The following is a 22,779-nucleotide window of genomic DNA, read 5'->3' on the forward strand; positions in this document are numbered from 1 at the left end:
GGCATAATGTAGAACAATTTCTAAATACCCACCTCCAGTGTAATGTCACATTTACAAAATTCATTATCATGTTTGGAGTGAACTCGAACAATAAAATACTAAATCGCAATTTACTACTAGCAAAAAGATTCATTTATGTTTCAATTATTAAACAACATGCACTTTCTTTTGAGGGACTTTTAAGTTATTAAAAGATGTATAAATGAAAAATATATAGTTTGGAAAAACAATAGCTTAGATCCCTTTATTAGTGGAAACATTTATCTACCTTATTATATGTACTGATGATTGAAGCGCTCTTCAAATATCAGTTGATATTTCCAGTCCCACTCACTACAATCACACTATTAATACCTTATTCCTTCATTCTTATTTACCCTCTACAGAAAATTTAACGATATTTTATGTATCTATATATCTGTTATAACCTCAATTTACAACTATTTTTTCATTCCCCAATGGTGTCATATATATTGTCTATTTATGTCATATGTAATTGATCTGAGAATTGAAATGGAATATACAAAAACAAAAAAAACAAAAAAAAACACACAACATTTTTCTGTGATTCAGTGTCTTACTGTGGTTGCCAGGCTGATATAACTCTTTTCCGCAACCTCTTTTTTCTACAAATTAAACTTTAATAAGAAATTTATTCATAAGGATTCAGTCCTTGGGCTGAGTGAACCTTTTGGGCTGACAATAGAATGTACTTAACTGTGCCATGTTTCTGTTCCTGTAGTCGCCAGGGTGATATTGCTCTATTTATAAATAAAACTTTCAAACAACTTTATTTATAAGGATTCAATCCTTGGGCAGAGTGAACATTTATGCTGTTTGTCTTACTGTGGTTGCCAGGGTGATATTGCTTTTTTCATAAATAAAACCTTAATACATGTACAAACTTTACTTCCAAGGGTTCAAACCTTAGGCAGAGTGATAATAGAATGTGTTGTGCTGTCCTGTGCTGTGCTTGTCTTACCCTGGTCTTCAGGGTGACATTGCTCTTGACCTTCTGATACATACATTCCAAATTGTTAAATGTTTAATAATGAGTGAGTGAGTGAGTGAGGTAAATTTAAAGTCACATCAGCAGTATTTCAGCCATATTGTGACAATATTTGACTATGAGTGACCAAGCTGCGATGGGTCATCTTAGAGCAAAATGTTCCTCTTAGAATAATTCTTATCCATGAAGAGGTTAGAATTGGTCTTCAGTAACCCAAGCTTGTCGTAAGAGTTGACAAATAGGATCGGGTGGTAAGACTCACTGACTTGGTTGACACGTCATCGTATCCCAATTGCGTAGATTGATGCTCATGCTGCTCATCACTGGATTGTCTGGTCTACATTCAAATTTTTGCAGACCGTTAAACAAAAACAACTAAATCACCTCAGAATTTAGAACTAATAAACAGGTGCCTTATGGTAAACCCAGTACAGACTACACCTTCTCTAAATATCACCAAGAAAATATGATAATCAAATGATATCATGCATGATAATTTACTTATTCATGAAAGTAGATCTACATGTTTCCTATAAACTATATCTAACACATATGTACTAGTAACAACAAATTTCAATAATAGTTTTCCACTTAACCTCTACAACATGTCCGAACTCATATGAAACAATATGGCATAGTCATGTTTTATCCATGTATATTCAATATAGCCATGCAGAGAAATGACGTGCCTTATTCCCACAAGGTGTATGTCCATCAATGAACACATGGAGGTATGGAGTATACATTCAATGTAGCCTTGAAGAAAAACAATGTGTCTCCTGATGTAATGGTTATGGCATTCCTGCATCAATGGACACATGGAGGTATGGAGAGCCAACAATGAATAGGGTTCTCTGTGCAGTTTGGAGTAAGAGGTAGCCTTGTCATTTCTGCTTCTTGGATTTTGAGTGGGTCTTTCTGTGGGCCCTCAGCTGATGAGGGAGCGTAAATCTCTCGTCACACAGTTCACAGGCATGTGCTTTCAGTCCTAGGTGGCTCTTCTCGTGATTGCTAAGTTGGTGTTTCAAACTAAACGTTTTCCCACAAAAAGTACACAAAAACTTCTTCTCCTCATGGGATTTCATGTGAGTATTCATGGCTTTTATTTTCACCATCTTCTGACATATTTTACATTCAGCACTGACTTTCCCAGCTTCCATATGAACGGCAGAATGAGTCTGCAATGAACCATTTGATTTAAATGTTTTGCCACAAACAGTACATAAATATGGTCTCTTATCTGAATGTACAGTGTCGACATGGAGGCGGAGAGACGAAGATTGTATAAATTGTGCATCACAAAGTTTACACTTGAATGGCTTTTCATCAATTCGGTAGTTCTCTCCCACGTGATATTTCATTGCATGTCTCACATCACTCCCTGCATATGGAAAGTAGTATCTATTGCAATCACTACATTTTATTTTCCGTTTTCTCTCATGTATAGATAACACATGACGTGTCAAATGATTGGACCTCTTAAATGTACTTGTACACAGCTTGCATTCATATGGCCTGTCTGTGGAGTGGGTCAAACCGTGCAACTGCCAACTCCTATGCAGAAAAAATTTCTGCCCACAAATTTGGCATTCATAGATATACATTCCTGTGTGTACATTCATATGTTCTTTCATTGCACATGGCGAACTGAACCTTTTCTCACATACTATACATTTGTGACGAAGTTCTCGTCTTCTCTTCAGTCTATTAGTAAGCACCCCAGTGTGTATGGACATATGATCCTTAAGGTAATAGTGGCATTTGAACTCTTTCAAACACACTATACATTTGTGACACTTGTGTTCCTTCTTTTGAGGACGATGTTTCTCCGCATCAAAATTACACAATGGTGCTGGTGAACATGCAGCACTGTCCGTGGTGGGGATGTGTGGAGCCTGCATCTCTGAGGATGTAAAGACTGTCATCTAGCGTTTGTCAGACCAGTGAGAAGATAACTATGTTCCATTGTAGATGCAATCATATCCTCAATCTAACATTTGTCCTCGATGTAAGTACATGATCCAGTGGTGGGGGTAGAGTTGGACATCATGGTTAGAGCAACCTTGGCATCTGTCAGCTACTGTGTGCTCTCTGAAACAGAATGTGGAACATCACACACTATGTAACAACAACACTCCTGGGGCAGATGTTGATAGTAATGAATAATGCTGTTATGTACGCACCATTTTCTTTTAAAGAATCATTTTGAACATTTCCTGTGACATCCGTTTCTTGTAAATGACATATTGTTTTCCAACATCACCAACAACTGTAGCCATGTCAAAGATAAGGGAATAATGTTTGACATAAAGGCCCACATGTTCCCTGATCAATTTACAATTCACTTCATCCTTCATGGCACCACTATTGAGTGTGTGATCTGTTGGAAAATGTTGTGAGTGAGAGAGAGAGGCGTGATGAGTGAACACTTTAACCACTAACCCACGCTCATTTGTCAAGGAGATTAACATGGTTAACATGATATGGTAACAGAGAAGTCTACCTATGGGATGTAGCAGCTGATAGAAAGACAGATGTTCTATATATGAATGATGAGGGTGATGATGATGACGAGGAGGAGGAGAAAAGAACCTTTATGTTGATAATAATTCTGGAACAATCTGGACAATGTAAGAATTTACGCAAACTAAGAAATACGGAAGTATTTCATGTGTACAGTGGTACAAAGATATATGCTTAAACAACATATGAACTATTTCACTGTGCTTTATTGTACTACAAAACCTGTAGCTATCAATCAGCAGGTAACCTTTCACTCATGTATCAAGATATATTAACTAGAATAGCTTTCTGACAAAAGATATCAAGCAGATCCAAACCCTTGCTAATATTGATAATGATAAACGGTGAGTATCGCATTCCAGACATCAGGGGACAAAACAAATGGGCTTCACATTGTTCTCGTGTGAGGAATCAAACCCAGGTCTTCAAATTCTTTAACCACTATTCTACCCCAACACCTCTCCGTAGGTGAGATATAAGCCAGATAATTAGTATGACAAAAACGTGTGACATGCAAACATGTGCACGCATTGACAGGGACAGAGATGCCCGAATTGAGAGACTATAGGTACACCTTGCAACTGGACGAAAAACTGTGATGCAGTTACTAGATGCAGTCAGACACTTAGTGAAATTACATTAATTGTTCTGTGACTGAATTATGTATCACTGCTGATGATGGTGTATGTGATTGACTTATGTGACTGATCATGGTGATGTTATTGGTATTTTAACTTGTTGAATATATGACCTTATTAAAGTAAATCATTCGTGCAAGAGTTTATTTCATTACTGGAAGTATAGCTGATTAGTGGAAGTGTCTATTTTTGTAAAGGTATAACAGCATTTACGTGATGTGCAGTCAACCCTAAATCTTTTTGATAAGGGTGTAGGCGAAATGAGGTGCAGGCGATACGAGGTGAGGCCTTGACCATGATTCCTGTTACGAACCGAGTCGAAGAAAAACTACAGAATCCAGTTCAGTTAGAGTTTTCCTACATTAATATCATATCTTAATATTATATCTAATATCAATTTAGAGCTTTTGTTTGTTACTCTTGTCAAAAGGTGTGGATAAAAACAGACTATTAAAACATGTTCACTAATTGACATTCAATGCTGTGTTTAGTTAAAGGAAATGTTGAGGCTCTGCATTGTATAAATTGATTTTGACTAACTTAAGGGTAAATGACCAGATGACCACCAACTGCAGGAAATGTTTTTTGGTAGTAAGTGAAGGCCAAGCAATCTCTTGTGACAACTGTGAAGGCTGGACACACACATATACAACATCAAGCAGACTAACTGGAGATGTAGTGTCCGCAACAAGAAGAACAGCTGTCCTGCTACTGTCACTCAGAAGGAAACAAGCTTCACACCCAGTGACAAGCCTCACAACCATACTGCTAACCCTGGCAATATGCCCGGAAGTAAACAAATCTCAGGCTACAGACACGCACCGAATAGTAGAGCGAGTCTCTGATTGGTGAAATTTCCCACCTCTTTTCACGTGTAACTATATTATCCAATCGGGGACTCGCGCTACTATTCGGTGCGCTTCTGTAGCCTGAGATTTGTATACTTCCGGGCATATGTCCTGACTTCGTTCGAGAATGGACGGCAAAATTATTGAAAGCTTTAAATGGGAATAAAATCACCAGGTTAGTGATACGCAAGGTCATTTACTGAGGTCAACTGAGTATAAATTGTGCAGTTTATTCAACTGTCAAAGCAATGGAAGCGTTTGTCAGACTGAAACCGAACCGAGCTGAGCCGGGCCGCCATTTTGTTTCGATTTATTGACACACCTTTCTTATATCTTATATATATCGGTCATACTTATAAATATATCAGAGTCGGGCGCCTATGGTTTTTGTATTGTCAACAAAGTGCCCGGCATCAGCCTCGATAAGCTGGGTACCGTCTCTCATTTCACAAGTTGACAATGCGCAAAGGTAGCCAGGAGCCAGCTTACCCTACTTAAATGCGATGACACGTAAAACGCATAGTGAGTTATATACGGAATATGATTCAGTATGTTTATCTTCGGAGAGAAACGTCACATGATTCTTTGAATGAATACCCCACATAAAAGTATGCTGTAGAAACTGGAAACATCATAAATGTTTGTTAGCCATTTTCCATTTGTGGAATATTTTAAGATGATAGAGTAGTATATAGAATAGCGATAGGAGATCACTTTTGACAAAAGCCTCTGTAAAGCTTTATTTCATAAATAAAGCTTTTATCAGGCCCTTATCTCTTCCGCTTGTGTATATACCACTTCTGAATCCCCAGCCAACTTTCTGGTCACTATGACTGCGAACCAACACTTTCCTCGGCTATGTATAACCTATATAATGTTGGCCTCGATGAAACAATTTAATGTGAATCTCCTATGATTTCTTTGGTTTTCGTGATGAAGGCTTGTGGGGCCTGTTGTACCCCCTGTTCTATATACTTTTTTTTCTCGTCTTCAGCTGATTGTGGTGCTTTTGCAAGACTTGGACCGGATCTCTCGTTTCATTTTGCGGTACTTGGTGAGTTCAGAGAGGACCAAACGAAACTCCTCCTCGGAGACTTTACTGTCAGTGAGTGCCGTGGAAATACGCTCACTTATCGTGTTCAGCTTTGCTTCGGCCAGATCCCTGATCTTGTCGTGTTTCAACGCTTTACGATGCAATCTGCAGGATGCAAACTTGAACACCAACCCCAACAACCCTGACACCCCAGCTGTTATTTCGATACCTAGCACTATGGGTGCGGCTACGATGGTGGTCAACAACCCGACACCTACTGCTCCTAACCCCATGCTGGTTGCCATAAGGGTGGTGTCAACCCCATCCACGAAGCTGAAAGCTCTATGGTATTTCTTGTATAATGACGCCCGCATATCGCGGTCTTGTTCTAGCTGGTGCTTTATGTCACATAACTGTTTCAGACGGAATCCGTCCATTGTTCACGACTTTGGTTAGGTAGTGGTCTTTGTTTTCTGTGAACACGTAGGGGGAGCCGAGCGTGATGTTGAGAAACCAGTCGGTTCGAGATTGTACCAACCCCCATTTGTCGTCGTCGGTTAAAACGAGGCTGTACTGCTTGTTTCGAGCAACGACCGTGGCCTCGACATCGTCGAGGTCGAACATTTTGCCACCGGCAGGGACTTCAACGTTTGTAAATGTTACTTTTCAGTTGCAAGGCGTACAGTTTACCGTCGATTCCTGGTTCGACAAATCCACGAGTGTCCCCGAGGTCGGAGATCGCTAGGTTGGAACATTTTCTCAATCGCGTTCCTGGACCGTGGGCGGTAGTCATTATCGTATGTGCAGCGTTATGCTGAGGTACCCTATATCAATAGGATGGGTTTTTATATCTAAAATACATATTTTTAATTCCGAGATGGTACCTTGTGTTAATTTCTTGTACTGCGATGAAGAAAACGATTCGGTTCTGCCGTTGTTGTACTTTTCCGTTTTCACCGGTACGGCTCTCAGCAGCATAGAAGGGCATTCACCTTGGATGTTGTCCGTCGTGCTGAGCTGATAGAGATGAATGCACAGTTCGCGGTATGGAACTAGGTCGGGTAATCCCATGCCTGTGACGGTGTTTGTCGGGGGTATTTCGCTCGACGGCAACCCGAGTGTTCTCGCCAACAGCCAGCTGAGTCTCAAGACGTTTCTTCCGTTGTTAGTTAACACGACCGTGCCGTTTGAGTCGTTAATTCTGAGTTCGACTCCCATGGGTTCGAAGACTTCATCGCTGAGCGAGCATACACCGTAGTAGCCGTCCATTATTTGGTTATGTTTGTCATTGACGAACAGCCTGTTGTTGCTACTGTTGATGTTAGTCCATCGCGGTAGGTAGGTGATATCGCAGAGTGCGACTTCGAGTTGACCTGACGTGTTATCGATCGTATGCATCAGTTGAACGGACTCACCGCTCGATATTCCTGGAAGTGTTACGTACATATTAAAGTATATATACCCATTATATAATTATTTTAAAATGGACAAACTGGGAGTGTTTTATCCTAAAATGGATATAGATTTCACGAACATGAAGACCGTGGTCGATGCGGATGGTTTACATTTCAGAGCACAGTTTATTGATGTGTTTAAAATTACAGGGTTTCGGTGACGAATGTGAAAACGTTGCACGCTTGGTTTAACAACCCGATGCAGTTCTGGCAGAATCAAATCAATTTTGCCGTGTGGTGCGCTACAACGGGTGCGGCTTGACGTTGAGCAACACTTGGCGTGGCCTGCTGGGTCAGTCTGTGTTTATGTTTCACGCGCGTACTATCAGATCAGACGTATCCTCAAAGAAATCAGAGCCTCGCTTCCACAGGACAAAGCATGGGATGCAGTGAACAATCCAGTACAACCGACGGGCATACAAACAAATTTGCAACGAATTCAAACTAGATCCAAAGACGGATTGGCAGTTTGGGTATTCCTATTGTTCACAACATGCCCCTCGTAGAAGCCAGCAAGAAGTTGAAAGAATGGGTTGGTAAAACGTATGCGAATGCTTACGTCATGAGTGGAGAGATGACTCATGGCTTTTTACGACAGCAAGGATTACGGCGTTTGGATGTTTGAGCAGGGACCTGCTGACGATTGGAAAATGTTCATGCTGGACACGTCGAAAGGGTTTACTCGTGCCGGTGTAATACGCTTGAACGATTCGATTCGAACGTACATGCGGTCCGTGCTCGGCACTCAGGCGCAAACGCGTTCCAGCATTGTGGGTAAAGCGACTGCTTGCGATGCGCAGAAACAGTTCGTGTCCAATGTTGAGGATGCTATTAATGCTCCATTTGATCTACCGAGTGCCATCCAGCGCTATAAAAACGTGTTGAAATACGCCCGGTCGAAAGTTGACTACGTGTTCCGGTGTGGGATTGTAAATGGCTCCAAGCGACATGCAACTGAGAATCCATAAAGTGGTGGGCTACAACAACGAAATCCTCAAACCACCGGTCAAAAGTTGGGTATCAACCCGGGTAACAACGTCTTAACCATCACTCCTGCGATGACCGGTGAAACTGGCATAGTGGCATCATCCCCGAAACCTAGGGGGGTTCGACCACAACCACCACAGCCCCTTTCACCACGCGAGGTGGTTGAAAATAAAGAACACCTCGATAGTAAAACAGCGCTAGTGGTCTAGTGTGGTGTGTGTGTGTGTGTGTGCGCGTGCGCGCGCGTGTGTGTGTCGCGTGTGTGGACTGTGCCTCATTTGGTTTAAAATTCCTTAGCCGCGACGTACACCAGACCTGCCACTGCGACGATGGCTGCCCACAGGTTTTGCCCAAGCCATGTGACAGTTTTAGCCAGCGTACTCAGTAGCCACGAGACGATGCTACCCAGGATTCCCCGAAGCGCTTTGGCGGCTTTACCTGCAAGTTTAGCCACGGCTTCGATGAGTTTTTTTACCCAGTCTCTGACATCGCCGCCACATGGTGGTGGTGTTGGTAAGCCACTGCCACCCGTCAGCGATACGACCAGAGTCAATATGATGAAGCCCAATGCCGTAAGAACGCTGGCGATGGTGATCCCTTGCTCTCGGAACAAACTTCGGATTCTGTCGGCCAGCGTGGTGTCTTCGTTCAGGACTCGATCGATGGTTTCCCGCACGCGGCTGATCTGGGATCGAAGCTGTTCTCGATTCGAGGAAGCGGATTCCAATCGGGTCCATCTCTCGTCTTGCAAGTCGCGCAATCGTTTTTCGATGATGGTTTTCAGAGACTCGTCGTCTTGGACCTGCCTGAGTTTTATTTTCTTGGGAGTGATGTGCTCGTCGATTTCGTTAAGTTTCCCCATGTTGTTCACAATCGCAGCGTGCCCTTGTTATCGATAACAAACTTGGAATAGTCTCGGTATGGCGGCTCGATGCAATATTTATCGCGTTTTAAACCATCGTAATAATCGTTAATCGGTGATGGTTTGTTTGACGAGTTCGTTGCTCAAGGCGTTGCTGGTAAACAAAGTGTCTTCATCGTAATCCCCCTCATCGAGCGCACCAGCACCCAAATCATCCATCGGAATTTCATCCATTATATTAATTATATTAAACTTTTATACTTATGTATATAACAATGTCACAGTATGGAAGAAAGTTAAATCCTTTCCGAAGATTAAGAGAGCCTCTAGGCACCAAAGCCATGCGTCAGTCGGTGACTTTCACCAATAATCCGAGCAAGATAGATCAAAACCAAACGCTGTTGGTTCGATTCCCGAACCTTGGTGAGAATGACTTTATCGTTCCCGGCACAGTTCGACTGGCGTTTAACATCGTGTTGACTTCCGACAACGACAAACGCAAACTCATGCGGAACGTGGGTCGTACCATCATCAAGAAGACCACCATCAAAATCAGCGGCAACGAGGTGTTGAGCATCGACGATAGCGACGTGTTTTTCCGTTACATGGATCTGTGGAAAAGCGAGGGCAAACACGTTAACGATGTGTATCAAGGGATCAGTAAAACTCGATTGCACGTCGGGTCGGCTTCACACAAGACCAGCTCGACAAGATCCCGGCGGACAAAAAAGCCATCGTCAAAGCGTAGTTGCTTACGGGACACACGCCGTTTTACCAGGCCACGATGGGCGATCAGTTTGAATACGAACTCACGTTTAACGACTACAGCAAAGTCGTGCGTACGCCGAAAGGTGATGCTGGTAGTTATGCCATCGACAACATCTCGCTGGAGTTCGACATGGTACCGGGACGTGTTTGATAACTAAGTTATTATGTGCCCTACTCTGCACATAAACAAAACGTACACGGAAAGATCTTGGGTGATGACGGACCCGGACGTGCACAAAGTCAACCCGGGAACACATCTTCAGGATTGGTTGAAAGCTTATCACGGGAAATTTAAAGGGGAGTCGACGCAGTTTATCCTGGACGACTGAGGCGCTAATAAAGAGATAACAAAGAAGAGACACATGCTATCGTACTTAGCGTTCTCTGGCTGGCACACAAAGCACAGCGTTTGGGTGCTGACGCAGAAATTCAACTCGGTGTTGAAAGACCTCAGGGAACAGACATGATGGGTAGCATTATTTCACTGCAAGGACAGGGATTCGTTCGAGGAATGCTTGAGAGAAAACGGCGTGATCTCTAGCAAACTAGAACGGGAACGAGTGAAAGAGCAGCTCACCGAAACGAAACACGTCAAACTCGTGCTGAAAACCGACCAACCCGTTGCCTATCAGGTGTTTTAGCTAAGCATTTGCTAAGCATTTGCTAAGCATTGCTAAGCAATTCTATACAATGCCAGTTTTTGAAGTGCTCATCGTGTGCAACTAAACCTTCATCTCGCTATGTTCGCGTGCATCGGGTATTATATTATTAGAATTAAAAATCGTTTGTTACATTATAGGATGGAGTGCAACGAACTGCTCGAACAGTTGGTGACGGATGATAAAAGCGATGACAAGCGAGATAGACTGGTTGCGCTGGCGGTAAGCAGCAAAGCCAAAAAATACTTTGGTGACCACACTCCAGATAAAATTCAGAAAATGCCCACCGATGAGATCGATAAGCTGTACGCGAGATACGAAACCCAGCTTGGGGCTGAGATGACAAAAAATATAGGGTCGGCCATGACACAGATCTACACCGGTTTAGTGTCGTACTTCCTTCCCATTCCCCGGAACGTCGACTTTACCAGTGGAAAGATCTCAAGAAAGACCTGTTCATCGAACACGCTTTGGGCGCTGTCAGCTGCGTGTTGTACCACAAATATGGTATGTTTTTAGCCCAGGTAACCGCGGCGATCATCACAGCAAAGCATTGTCAATTTAAAGAGGGAACAAAATAATAATAATAGTATACAAGATGGAAACTGCCCAGCAAGAAATGACCCCGACTCCAGCACAGAAACCAACACAAGTCACCAAGAAGAATCCTAAAAGAGTCGCCGCCGGTAGAAAAGGTGGTTTAGCTAAGCACCACGAAAAAAATTATACTCTGTGGATTGCTGCAGCAGCTGCCGCCGTGGCAACATTATTTATGTTATATAAAAAAACCACAATCAGCACCAAAACCCACACCACAACCACAATAAGAGGTCAACCCCCATGTTATGTTATAATTAAAAATATATATTATATACATAATGTCTGAAGGAAAAACATTTGTAACGACGTACAACGGTATGCTCGTTCAACAAAAATGGTTCTCAAACAACCTACGATTAAGCTCGATTTCGACCTGCAGGATATGGGCATGCTCATCATGAATTTAGGTATGGCGATGGCCACCAAGGATGTTCTCGTAAAGCAAGGAATCATACCGGAAAATAGTTTAAAGTAATATAAACATATATAGAATGGCTACGATCGATATGATGGTCGGCGGGGCTTTAGTCAACGCCCTGGCATTTTCCAGGAGTAATTACCTGTTATCGAAATTACGAGAGTCGAACGCGGTCGAGGTAGATGCGAAACGAAAACGCCACGATATAGCCATGGAGAAATTTCAAGCCGCGCAAACCGAGTATGCAAAAAAACGGGCAATGGATCCTTTTCCCTGGGCAAAAGGATCGAGAACTTGCCTTCGTCGTGCTGGGCCTAGCAGCGACTGTGTTAATCGCAAAACAATTAAACTAGGTACCCATATGAGTACACCAAAGATGAGACCTGCCCCGTATTGGTGTCAGTACGTGCTTATGGGGAAAACCAAGACCTGCGGTAGGAGATGCAGGACTGAGGGGTACTGCTGTTTTCACATGACGAGCATCAGAAATAGTTTCGTGAACTACACGTGCTCCGTGTGCGGCATCGGAGTGAAATGCGACTACTGCCTATGTAAAGCCCACTGGGCAAACATAGTCCGGCACCAGCTTATCTACGAGAAGAAAAAGGACTACATAAACGAACGTAGGCGCCTCCTCAGGATGGAGGTCTAATTAAAAAGTGTGTACACCTAGGTATAATGATGAGTACCACCCGAGAGCCTGCATTCGTGCGAACTACCACAACCCCGAAAGGTTACCTGAAAAGCTGGCGGATGAACATAGCCGAAAGCATACCCGTCACCGTCATCAAACCTTCAAATTTCAGTTCACATTGAAATTGACATGGGCTAAGGGGGCGTCAGGTATACTTTCCCCATCACAGGTGGGCGAAAAATCGCGACTCAACCTGGGCTAGATAAGTACTTCAACACCTACACACAAGAACACCTGAAACACTACCCCCAGGATAAGTACGGGGCCAAAACGGTCTAACTAAGCATAGCCGATTACAACGCTGAAGTGGATCTACTGGTGCCAGCCCTCCACCTGCTCAAGGCAAAATTCCACTAAGGATTTTATGCTCGCTTCATTTTTTTAACTCAGTAAATAAGGCTGATAGAGTTACCTCCTTTCCCAGCCAGTGGCCCAATTAGAGATTGGGTTTACACCTGAGTATAACAATGTCTACTGTTCGGGAGCTCAGACAGATTGCGAGAGAACGAGGTGTAGCCGGTTACTCTCGATTGAGGAAACCCCAGCTGTTTAGATTACTTGACATACAACCCCCTCCCACTGTGAAACAACTCAAACTCCAAGCGAAAGAGCTGGGGTCGGTATGTTATTCCCGTATGAGGAAACCCGAGCTCGTTGAACTGTTGCATCAGCACAGAGTCGTCGATCTACAGTTCATGCGCATTGAACACGCTATAGGTAATTATCTGAGAGGCTGGCGGATGAATGTAGACAAAAATATAGACATCAATGACGTCAAACCTGATTGCTGACAAAGTCTATGAGGAACTGAACGAGCTGGGAAGTCTCAGATTTCAAATCACGTGAAAATGTCTCTTGATAAACAATGACGGTGCCATTGAGTATGTTCAGCCTTACTTCAGAGGTAAACAGGAAGTCGGGACTCAACCCGAGATGATAGACGATCCATCTACACCTCGCTTCAGCAAATACGAGTATACCTGGAACGCTACACACACAGGGGTTCCGGGTGGGTCGTGGACAGAATCGATAAGGTCTATCTAGACATAGCTAACTACGTACTGTTCAGAGGCGGATCGTACCTAGACTTACCCCCCTACTACAAGAAAAAACAAGCCATGGTCAACATCAAAACCAGAGGTAATAATTTTTTGAGGTTAGCGATCAGATCCGCATTGTTTCCGGCTAACGTTAATTCGAATAGACCTTCGAGCTATCCCGAAGACGACGGACTCAACTGGGACGGTATAGACGAACCCACCCCCATATCTCAGATCACCAAAATCGAAAAACAGAACCACATAGCCATCAACGTCTTTGGACACGAAGGCAACAAAACGATCGTGCACAGGGTCAGCCCGATGACCGAGGGTCGCAGGATCAATATATTCATGATCCAGCGTGGATAAAACACTTCAGCAGACTGTTGCACGACTAATCGAAATACGACGTGAAAACACACTTTTGCGAACGGTGCCTGCACGCCTTCACTTGAGCTGATTTATTAGAATCTCACCGGGAGGATTGCCTAGGCGCGGGACAGACAGCCATACGAATCGACATGCCCAACGAAAACAACAACATCTTAAAATTCGCCAACCACAAAAATCAAATGCCGTGCCTTACATCATCTACGCCGACTTCGGACCCTCGTCAAACACGTTGACACCATTGGGCCGTCACCCCATAAAAGTTTCACACACAAAACGCAGGAGCATGAGGCCTGTGGGTTCGGATACGTGGTCGTCCGATGCGATGGGAAAACGAACGCTCCCGTGATGTACAGAGGTCCCGACGCGGCTGAAAAGTTTCCCATGTGCTTGCAACAGGAAGAGAAAACCATCAGGAAAAGGCTGTATACCACCGCTCCCATGCGTATGACCCAAGCCAACCGGCGAGCTCACGGCTGCAGCACTCACTGCCATGTGTGTGACTCACCCCTGGACAGTGATTCGGTGAGAGATCACCGTCACATCACCGTTGAGTACAGAGGCGCAGCCCACAATGCATGCAACCTCAAACTCAGAATCAACCCCAAAACAATCAACATCCCCGTGGTCTTCCACAACTTGAGAGGGTACGACTCTCACTTGATCATGCAGGCCAGCGCAAGGGTCGACAGCAACCTGACATGCATCCCAAACGACATGGAGACATACATCTCCTTCTCCCTGAATGGCCTGAGGTTCATCGATTCAGTTCCTGCTGTCATCTCTCGACAGTTTGGTCAAGGCCAACGATACCTTCCACATCACCAATCGATACACCGACGCCGAGACTCGGCCCCTGCTGATGAGGAAGGGTGTTTACCCCTACGAGTACATGGACAGCTGGGCCAAGTTTGCCGAGACCCGACTACCCCCCATCGGCCGGTTTTACAGCAACTTGACCGACTCGTCCATCACCCAGGACGTTTACGACCATGCCTATAATGTGTGGGAGAAACTGGGCTGCAGGAACCTGGGTGATTACCACGACCTGTACTTGAGAACTGACGAACTCCTGCTGGCTGACTTGTTTGAGACGGTCTCTCTTGGGATGCCTTGCTGAAAAAAGACCGGGGTTAAACTAGAACTCCTCACCGATTACAACATGCACCTGTTCATCGAGAAAGGATTGCGAGGTGGGATTTCCATGGTCTCCAAACCCCACGTGAAAGCCAACAACAAGTACGTAAAGGGCTACGACTCTAGTAAGCCCACCACCCACATCCTCTACCTCGATGCCAACAACCTGTACAGCTGGGCCATGAGCCAGTATCTACCCACCGGGGGATTCGAGTGGGTGCCTCAGATAGACGTCATGAGCATACCGCCGGATTCGTGGAAGGGTAACATACTGGAAGTGGACTTGGAGTATCCAGCAGCATTACACAAGTCACACAACGGCTACTCCCTGGCTCCGGGTCGAACATTTGCCGGTGGACCCGGACTGAATGTCTGACTACCAAAGGGTAATAAGCCGGCCAACGTTGAAAACTCGTACCCAACTTGATGACCAAAACCAAGTACATCGTTCACTATCGCAACCTGCAGCTGTACCTGTCGCTGGGTATGAGGCTGACTAAATTCATAGGGTGCTCAAGTTCAACCAAAGCCCCTGGATGGAGCCCTACATCAGAATGAACGCGGACCTGCGAAAGAGGGCCACCAGTGACTTCGAGAAGAACCTCTACAAGCTCATGAACAACTCGGTGTTCGGTAAGAAGATGGAGGACCTGAGAAAACGAGTGACCATGAAGCTAGTCCGGTCCAAAGAGGAAGACAAGCTCAGGAAACTGATAGCCAGCCCGGCATTCAACCGGAGCAAGATATTCACCGACGATTTGGTGGCCCTGCACATGAGGAAAAGCCACATCAAATTTAACCGGCCTGTCTACGTGGGGATGAGCATCCTCGACCTCTCCAAGCACATGATGTACGACTTTTACCACAACGAGCTCAAGAAACAGTACGGTGACAGGTGCGAAGTGCTGTACACGGACACGGACTCCCTGCTGATGGAAATTCGAACCAAGGACGTGTACGAGGACATGAAGAAACACATGCACCTGTACGACACCAGCGACTACCCCAAAGATCACCCCATGCACAGCCAAGTCAACAAAAAAGTGCTCGGCAAGATGAAGGACGAATGCGGCGTCACACCGATCGTGGAATACATCAGCTTGAGGCCCAAGATGTACTCCATCCTGAAAGCCGACAACGGCGAGATCCGAAAGGCGAAGGGGGTCAAGAAATATGTGGTGAAACAACACATCAAACACGCCAAATTCAAGGAAGCCCTGTTCAAGACTCGCACATTCAGACATCAAATGAATAAGCTGAGAAGCGACGGATAGCCATCGTTGGATAAGTTGGATAGCCATAGACGGATTCAACCTGTACGCGTACGGGCACGAAAAATTGAACTGAAAGAATAAACATATATATGTAATGTCACGAAATCCAAAAATTTTGAAAACATTTATTACAGCCCGCGTGGGTACTGGAAAGGCGCGAGCACCATACACAAACTTTCCGAGATAGCAAGAATATCACAAAACGAAGCCAAAGCGTGGTTGGAAAAACAAGCCCTGTGGCAATCTACCTACCGGCACCACGCTACGTACCTAGAAGACAATTTGACGAGTCGACGCGCCCAAGCCCGTTCACCAAGCCGGCCTCCTGTTTCTACCTCACGACAGGGTGAGACGTAAAACATACATGTACGCCCTAACCATCATTGACGTGGCCAGCCGCTACAAAGAAGCGGAGCCCTTAACCGCAAAAGATTCGACCAAAGTAGCTCACATATACAAGCGCAGTCCGCTGACATGGCCCACCGAGTTGCAAGTCGATCCCGGACGGGAGTTCATGGGTGCCATGTCACAACTGCATGTCCAACCTCGGCATCCAAGTCAGACGTGGCACAGCCGGAGCTCATCGCAGCCAAACCATCGTCGAGAGATTCAATAGGACCTTGGTCGAGCGCTTATTCGGGCATCAGTACGCTCAGGAAATAAGTCTAAATGAACCCAACACCAAATGGGTCGCGTGACTACCTCAAGTGGTGTTGGCTATCAATCACGAAATCACTCGTCTCACTGATAAAAAACCAGCTGACGCTATTAAATTGAAATCAGTGAACGCTGAATCAGCTGCACCATCGTGTGTCGGGAAAGAAGAGAAGCAAATACCCGACCGGGTTGTCGTGAGGTACCTCTACCAGCCGGGAGAACACGAAGGAGACGAGCCACCGATCCGACATGGTCGACCAAAACTTACAACATAGATAAAGTGGGCATCAAAGACGACGAACCGAACTTGTACTATACTAGGCACATAAAGACACTGTGCATACAAAAATTTAAAATCTAAATTTATCAAACCTGTGTAGACACATAAGGATTTAAACACAGAGATTAGTGACATGTATCCAACATGCATGCACGTGCCACGTTCCGTGACGGCAGTGGTTTCGTCCTTGAGACGTACAATACGTTGTTGCACGTGCATTCCGGGAAAGAGAAACAGCAAATGAATGCCACACAATACTGTCACTTTGGAACCATCCCAGGACTTCGCCGTATCCACCCCAACACAGTTCGACAACGTTTACGTCATCACGGGATCAGACCTTGACGTCCCGCCATACGGCCTATCCTGACCCAACGTCATCGACAAGCTCGCCGAATCATGCCTGCAGACCCTTGTTTTGATGGAGAAATGTTGTTTTTACAGATGAGTCCAGGTTTTACATTTCCCATAGTGATGGACGTCAACGTGCCAATAGACGCGTGGGAGAACGTTATGCACAGGCCTGTGTCTTGGAGAGGAATCGCTTTGGTGGTGATTCCGTGATGATTTGGGGTGGAATACCAGCACGCCAAAGAACTCCTTTGGTGATTGTTCAGGGCAACTTAACTGGTGTGGGCTACAGGGATCAGATTCTTCGACCTGTGGCAATTCCTTTTCTGCAACGTCATGGCCCTGGGTGAACATTCCAACAGGACAATGCCCGCCCTCATACGGCAAGGGTTGCTATGGATTTCTAGCAACACCACAACGTTGACTTACTGCCTTGGCCTGCAAATTCACCGGATCTCTCCCCGATAGAGCATGTTTGGGACGAGATGGATCGACATCTACGCCGTCTTCCTCATCCGCCAGATAACGTCCTTGACCTTGCAACAGAACTTGAGAGAATCTGGCGTGACATCCCACAAGCCTTCCTTGCACGTTTGATAGGCTCTATGCGTCGTCGATGCACTGCTGTTCTCAATTCTCAAATATTTAACACTTACCTCCATGTCGAGTGATCACAATAGTGTCACGTGACCAGGAAAGTGTTGGCTCGCGGTCATAGTGACCAGGAAGTTGGCTGTGGATTCAAAAGTGGTATATAGAATAGCGGAAGAGATTAGGGCCTGATAAAAGCTTTATTTATGAAATAAAGCTTTACAGAAGAAACAAGAAAAACGCATTCATGACTACTGGCGACCGTCTTCTATGGCCCTCAACCCGCCATGCAGAGTTGCGTGCGTTGGGCACGCCAGGGACATTGGGGTCCCGTTACAATCAATACAATAGAGTAAACCCGAAGTTGGTTCATAGAAACAAGCCAAACACATTCATGATGCACTGGGGGCGGTGGGGTAGCCTCGTGGTTAACGCGTCCGCTCGTCACGCCGAAGACCCGGGTTCTATTCCCCACTTCTGGTGTCCCCCGCCGTGATATTGCAGGGATATTGCTAAACGTAGTGTACCTTGCAACAGAACTTGAGAGAATCTGGCGTGACATCCCACAAGCCTTCCTTGCACGTTTGATGGGCTCTATGCGTCGTCGATGCACTGCTGTTCTCAATGCCGATTGTGGACATACCCGTTATTGAGCTTGTGCCATGGTCGTTTGACCCCTGTCCCGCTAAGGTCACATGCAACGTAAAACACAACTTTGCAGATTCTGATACCTTTCGGTATGGACTTACCGAAACAAAGCGTCAAAAATGCAAATTCAACTTATAAAGTTGAAAAATAACGCGATGAAAAAAACGCGCGAAATCGGAGTTCAAACGTTTCACTAATTTTCCCCAGACTTTTCTGGGAATACGGGTTTCAACAGCTGGGCTGCGCTCATAGCACGTGCGCAGTGAAATAGGTTCGCGCAACTTGGAAGCGGGCTGTCTGGTGAATACTCGGTGAAGGCTTTGGTGTGAGCTATTTTCATAATGTTTTGTTGATATCTCACAGGCGCGAGCTTTTTATATGTTATGACAGTAAATAAAGCTGTTTATATAATTTCATTTGTCTATTTCACCACACGTTCTTCTTACCGAGTCACTTTCTCAGTTCGATGCTTAAAAGCAATGTCATTATTTAGCGTTGACACAATTTCTAACTGTGATATAGATATGTCGCTGTCACAGACAAAACTCAATGTCTTGTTTTATTGACACCTGTGTGTCTGCCTGCCTGTCTGCTAATGACAATATTCAATACACAACTGCGATCACTGACCACATGCAATTTGAACTTAACACCAATCAGGCTATACACCATAAACAAAACGCATTGATTTATGGCCCGAGTTCGGTCTCTGTCACATTATGTAATTACACAGACAGGCAGGTGTGATACTTGAACACATGACATGTTATGATGTCTGTTGATTGCAAAATGTTATACACAAAAAATGAGCATGTATTTACAAAACCCAACATCTCTATATATACACACACAATGAGCCGTGAAGGCGGCATCTGCTAATGAACCAGCCGTTACACTTGAGTGCACACCCACCCGCTCTGACTGGGTTCGGTATCCCGGCTGCTTCGTTTCGAGGGGAGGTAAACCCAAGTACAAAATATTGCACTTTTGATTTGCGATTATACGCTTATAATTTTTGTTTATTTGTTTTTCATAATCAGCAATGCATATTATATGTCATGAAGAAGTGATAATTGTGTTTTTAATTATGTTTGATTTTTTGGTTGCATGTGACCTTTCTTAGTTACGAATACTGGGTACAATGTGTGAAGCCCATTTCTGGTGCCCCCTGCCGCGATATTACTGGAATATTGTTAAAAGCAAAGTAACACCATACTCGCTGAGTTATATTTGGCACAAGGAGAATGCATTTTCCAATGAGGGCTACGCACAGCGTCATACTGAAGTGTATAGTTCCGTTACAATCAATACAATATAATAAACCCGAAGCCGAGATACACATCACAGTGTAGTTGTTTCAAAGAAACAAGAAAAACGCATTCATGACTACTGGCGACCATCTTCTATGACCCTCAACCCGCCGTGCAGAGTTGCGTGCGTTGGGCACGCCAGGGACATGGGGTCCCGTTACAATCAATACAATAGAGTAAACCCGAAGTTGGTTCAAAGCAACAAGCCAAACACATTCATGATGCACTGGGGGCGGTGGGGTAGCCTCGTGGTTAAAGCGTCCGCTCGTCACGCCGAAGACCCGGGTTCTATTCCCCACTTCTGGTGTCCCCCGCCGTGATATTGCAGGGATATTGCTAAACGTAGTGTATAACCATACTCACTCACTCACTCATGGCGCACTGGCGACCATCATCTACGGAGCCTCAACCCACCGTGCTTTCTGGTGTCCCCCGCCGTGATGTTGCTGGAATATTGCTAAAAGCGGCGTAAAACCAAACTCAATCAGTCAGTCAGTCAACCCGACGTGCTGAGTTGCGTGCGTTTGGCACGCCAGGAATATGAGATCATGGGTTCGAATCCCGGTTCTGGATTATGTTTCTGGATTTGCTGTCCCTAGTGTATTAAGAGCGTGTCTTCAGGGTCTAGAAGTAAGGGTTCTGACAGACTAACGATTACTCTCTGAAATATATACAACTCTCAAATAGAATAGGAGCCCCATTGACACTTGAAATTCACAACGTGAGTTTGTTTGATTGTTTGTTTGTTATTTGTTTCTTGTTAAATGCCTCACTCAGGTTAAAACGTGTTAAAGTATTGAGCACATGTTAGCCATGTTTGAAACCCTTAACTGTACACATTTAGAATCTCAAGATATAGCACTGTCCCGACACTACAGGCAACATATCAGATCTAAACATGATCATATACTGAACTTATTATCGAAGACCTATGGCATATGGATGGGCATAATTATCTCATTTTGGCAAGTCCGTCGGAAATATTTTACTGCTATTGCACTGTCGTATATTGGCAGGGGAAAATCGAATAGGGTTTTACATCACCTTGAACAGTATTTCAAGTATGAAGAGACTTGGAATTTTATGAGGCAGGAAAGCCATGCATGCAAAATGTAACATGTCTTACTTGGGATTAATCTTTTTTACAAAGAAAACGAATCTCAATAGTTTGATCCGCAGTTAATTACCTTAATGCATGATCGGATAGAGAAACTAACCAAAGAGTTCCCTTTCAGCATGCGTAAAGAAGTAAATTGTGATACAGGTTTCAAGGGAGGCAACACAGAGGTTTAATGGATTGAAACCACTGATAATGTGCTGTGACTTTGCTGTGCTGTGATATTTCTGTGCTGTGCTTGCTGTGCTTGTCTTACCGTGGTCGTCAGGGTGATATTGCTTGACCTTATGACCTTATGTGGTGTTGGATAAATATATTCCAAATTGTTTCATAATGAGTGAGTGAGGTAAAATGTAAAGTCACATCAGCAGTATTTCAGCCATGTTGTGACTTTATCTGACTATGATTGACCGAACTGAGATGGGTACATCTTAGGATGAAAGGTTCATCTTAGAATTACCTGTATAGATCTGGGTTAGAATTGGTCTTCAGTAACCCATGCTTGTCGTAAGAGGTGACTAACGGGATCGGGTGGTCAGACTCGCTGGCTGTGTTGACACATGTCATCGTATCCCAATTGCGTAGATCGATGCATGCTGTTGATCACTGGATTGTCAAGTCCAGTCTCGAATATTTACAGACTGCCACCATAGAGCTGGAATATTGCTGTGTTCAGCGTTAAACAACAGACGAACCAAATCATTAGTATTTACACCAAATAAACAGGTGTCTTATTGTAAACCCAGCATACAACTACACCTCTAAATATTACCAAGAAAAAAGTGACAATCAAATGTTAATATCATACATGAAATTTTACTCACACATGAAAGTAGATCTACATGTTTCCTAAAAACTATTCATAATACATAAGTACTATTAACTACTAGTGTCAATAATAGTTTTTCAGTTCAACTGTACACCTATAAAAATATAAGCATATATTGTAAAAGTTGTGTTCCTTATAATAAAGAAGACATCTATATATTCTCTCTCATAAATGTATCAACCATCAAATCACTTTAAAATGATTTGTTATTTTGCAGTGAAACATTATTTACGATTCACCGACAGTAATGTGCTGAAACAATTTTATAAATAACTGATAGAATAATAACAAAATAAAATAGTTTGGGAGCTTATCTTTTTCACATTAGAATATGTGTCACTAGAAGGGGAGGTAACACAGAAATGACAAAGATAACAAATACATGGTATTATCAGTTGCATGACCCATGTTGGATTTATTTGGTGGATTTGGTAGCCATGTCCGAACTCATATGACATGATCTGGCATGGTCATGTTTGTATCTGGTACCATTCCATACGTATTCATTATAGCCATGCAGAGAAATGAGGTGGCTCTTCTGGCACAATGTGTATGTCCACCAATGGACAAATGGAGGTATGGAGTATGCATTCATTGTAGCCTTGAAGAAAAACAAAGTGTCTCCTGGTGTAATGGTTATGGCATTACTGCAACAATGGACC

General features: G+C 44.1%; 2 protein-coding genes and 2 long non-coding RNA genes across 6 annotated transcripts in view; 1 reads left to right on the plus strand and 3 right to left on the minus strand.

Moving 5' to 3' along the window:
• Positions 1-356: 356 nt before the first annotated feature.
• On the minus strand, positions 357-21,616 carry LOC124279743. The gene is made up of 2 exons (XR_006899467.1): positions 21,573-21,616; positions 357-1,012 (listed from the first exon to the last, which is right to left on the minus strand). It is a non-coding gene; the product is annotated as an uncharacterized LOC124279743 (long non-coding RNA).
• Positions 1,648-4,977, minus strand: LOC124279741 (zinc finger protein 267-like). Of its 3 annotated transcripts, none has more exons than XM_046715605.1 (2): positions 4,839-4,977; positions 1,648-3,100 (listed from the first exon to the last, which is right to left on the minus strand). In XM_046715605.1, exon 2 carries the CDS (start codon positions 2,932-2,934, stop codon positions 1,894-1,896), a length of 1,041 nt encoding a protein of 346 aa, XP_046571561.1. In that variant the 5' UTR covers positions 2,935-3,100; positions 4,839-4,977; the 3' UTR covers positions 1,648-1,893. The 3 variants fall into 3 exon arrangements, with proteins under 3 accessions (XP_046571561.1, XP_046571562.1, XP_046571563.1); XM_046715606.1 differs by having other exon boundaries at positions 4,815-4,977; XM_046715607.1 differs by having other exon boundaries at positions 4,711-4,977.
• Positions 1,722-22,725, plus strand: LOC124279744. The gene is made up of 2 exons (XR_006899468.1): positions 1,722-1,833; positions 22,694-22,725. It is a non-coding gene; the product is annotated as an uncharacterized LOC124279744 (long non-coding RNA).
• LOC124279740 (zinc finger protein 879-like) overlaps positions 22,129-22,779 on the minus strand; it is a 41,596-nt gene continuing 40,945 nt past the window's right edge. The window contains exon 3 of the transcript XR_006899464.1: positions 22,129-22,778. The gene's annotated coding sequence lies outside the window, so the exon portion shown is untranslated. The remainder of the gene's footprint in view (position 22,779) is intronic.

Source organism: Haliotis rubra, unplaced genomic scaffold (assembly GCF_003918875.1).
Source record: "Haliotis rubra isolate DU_JTF1 unplaced genomic scaffold, ASM391887v1 Scf256, whole genome shotgun sequence".
Taxonomy (NCBI): domain Eukaryota; kingdom Metazoa; phylum Mollusca; class Gastropoda; order Lepetellida; family Haliotidae; genus Haliotis; species Haliotis rubra.

Bases quoted from the DNA above. Each gene is read 5' to 3' on its own strand.
- LOC124279741 (XM_046715605.1), bottom strand. From the start codon at position 2,934: ATGACAGTCTTTACATCCTCAGAGATGCAGGCTCCACACATCCCCACC.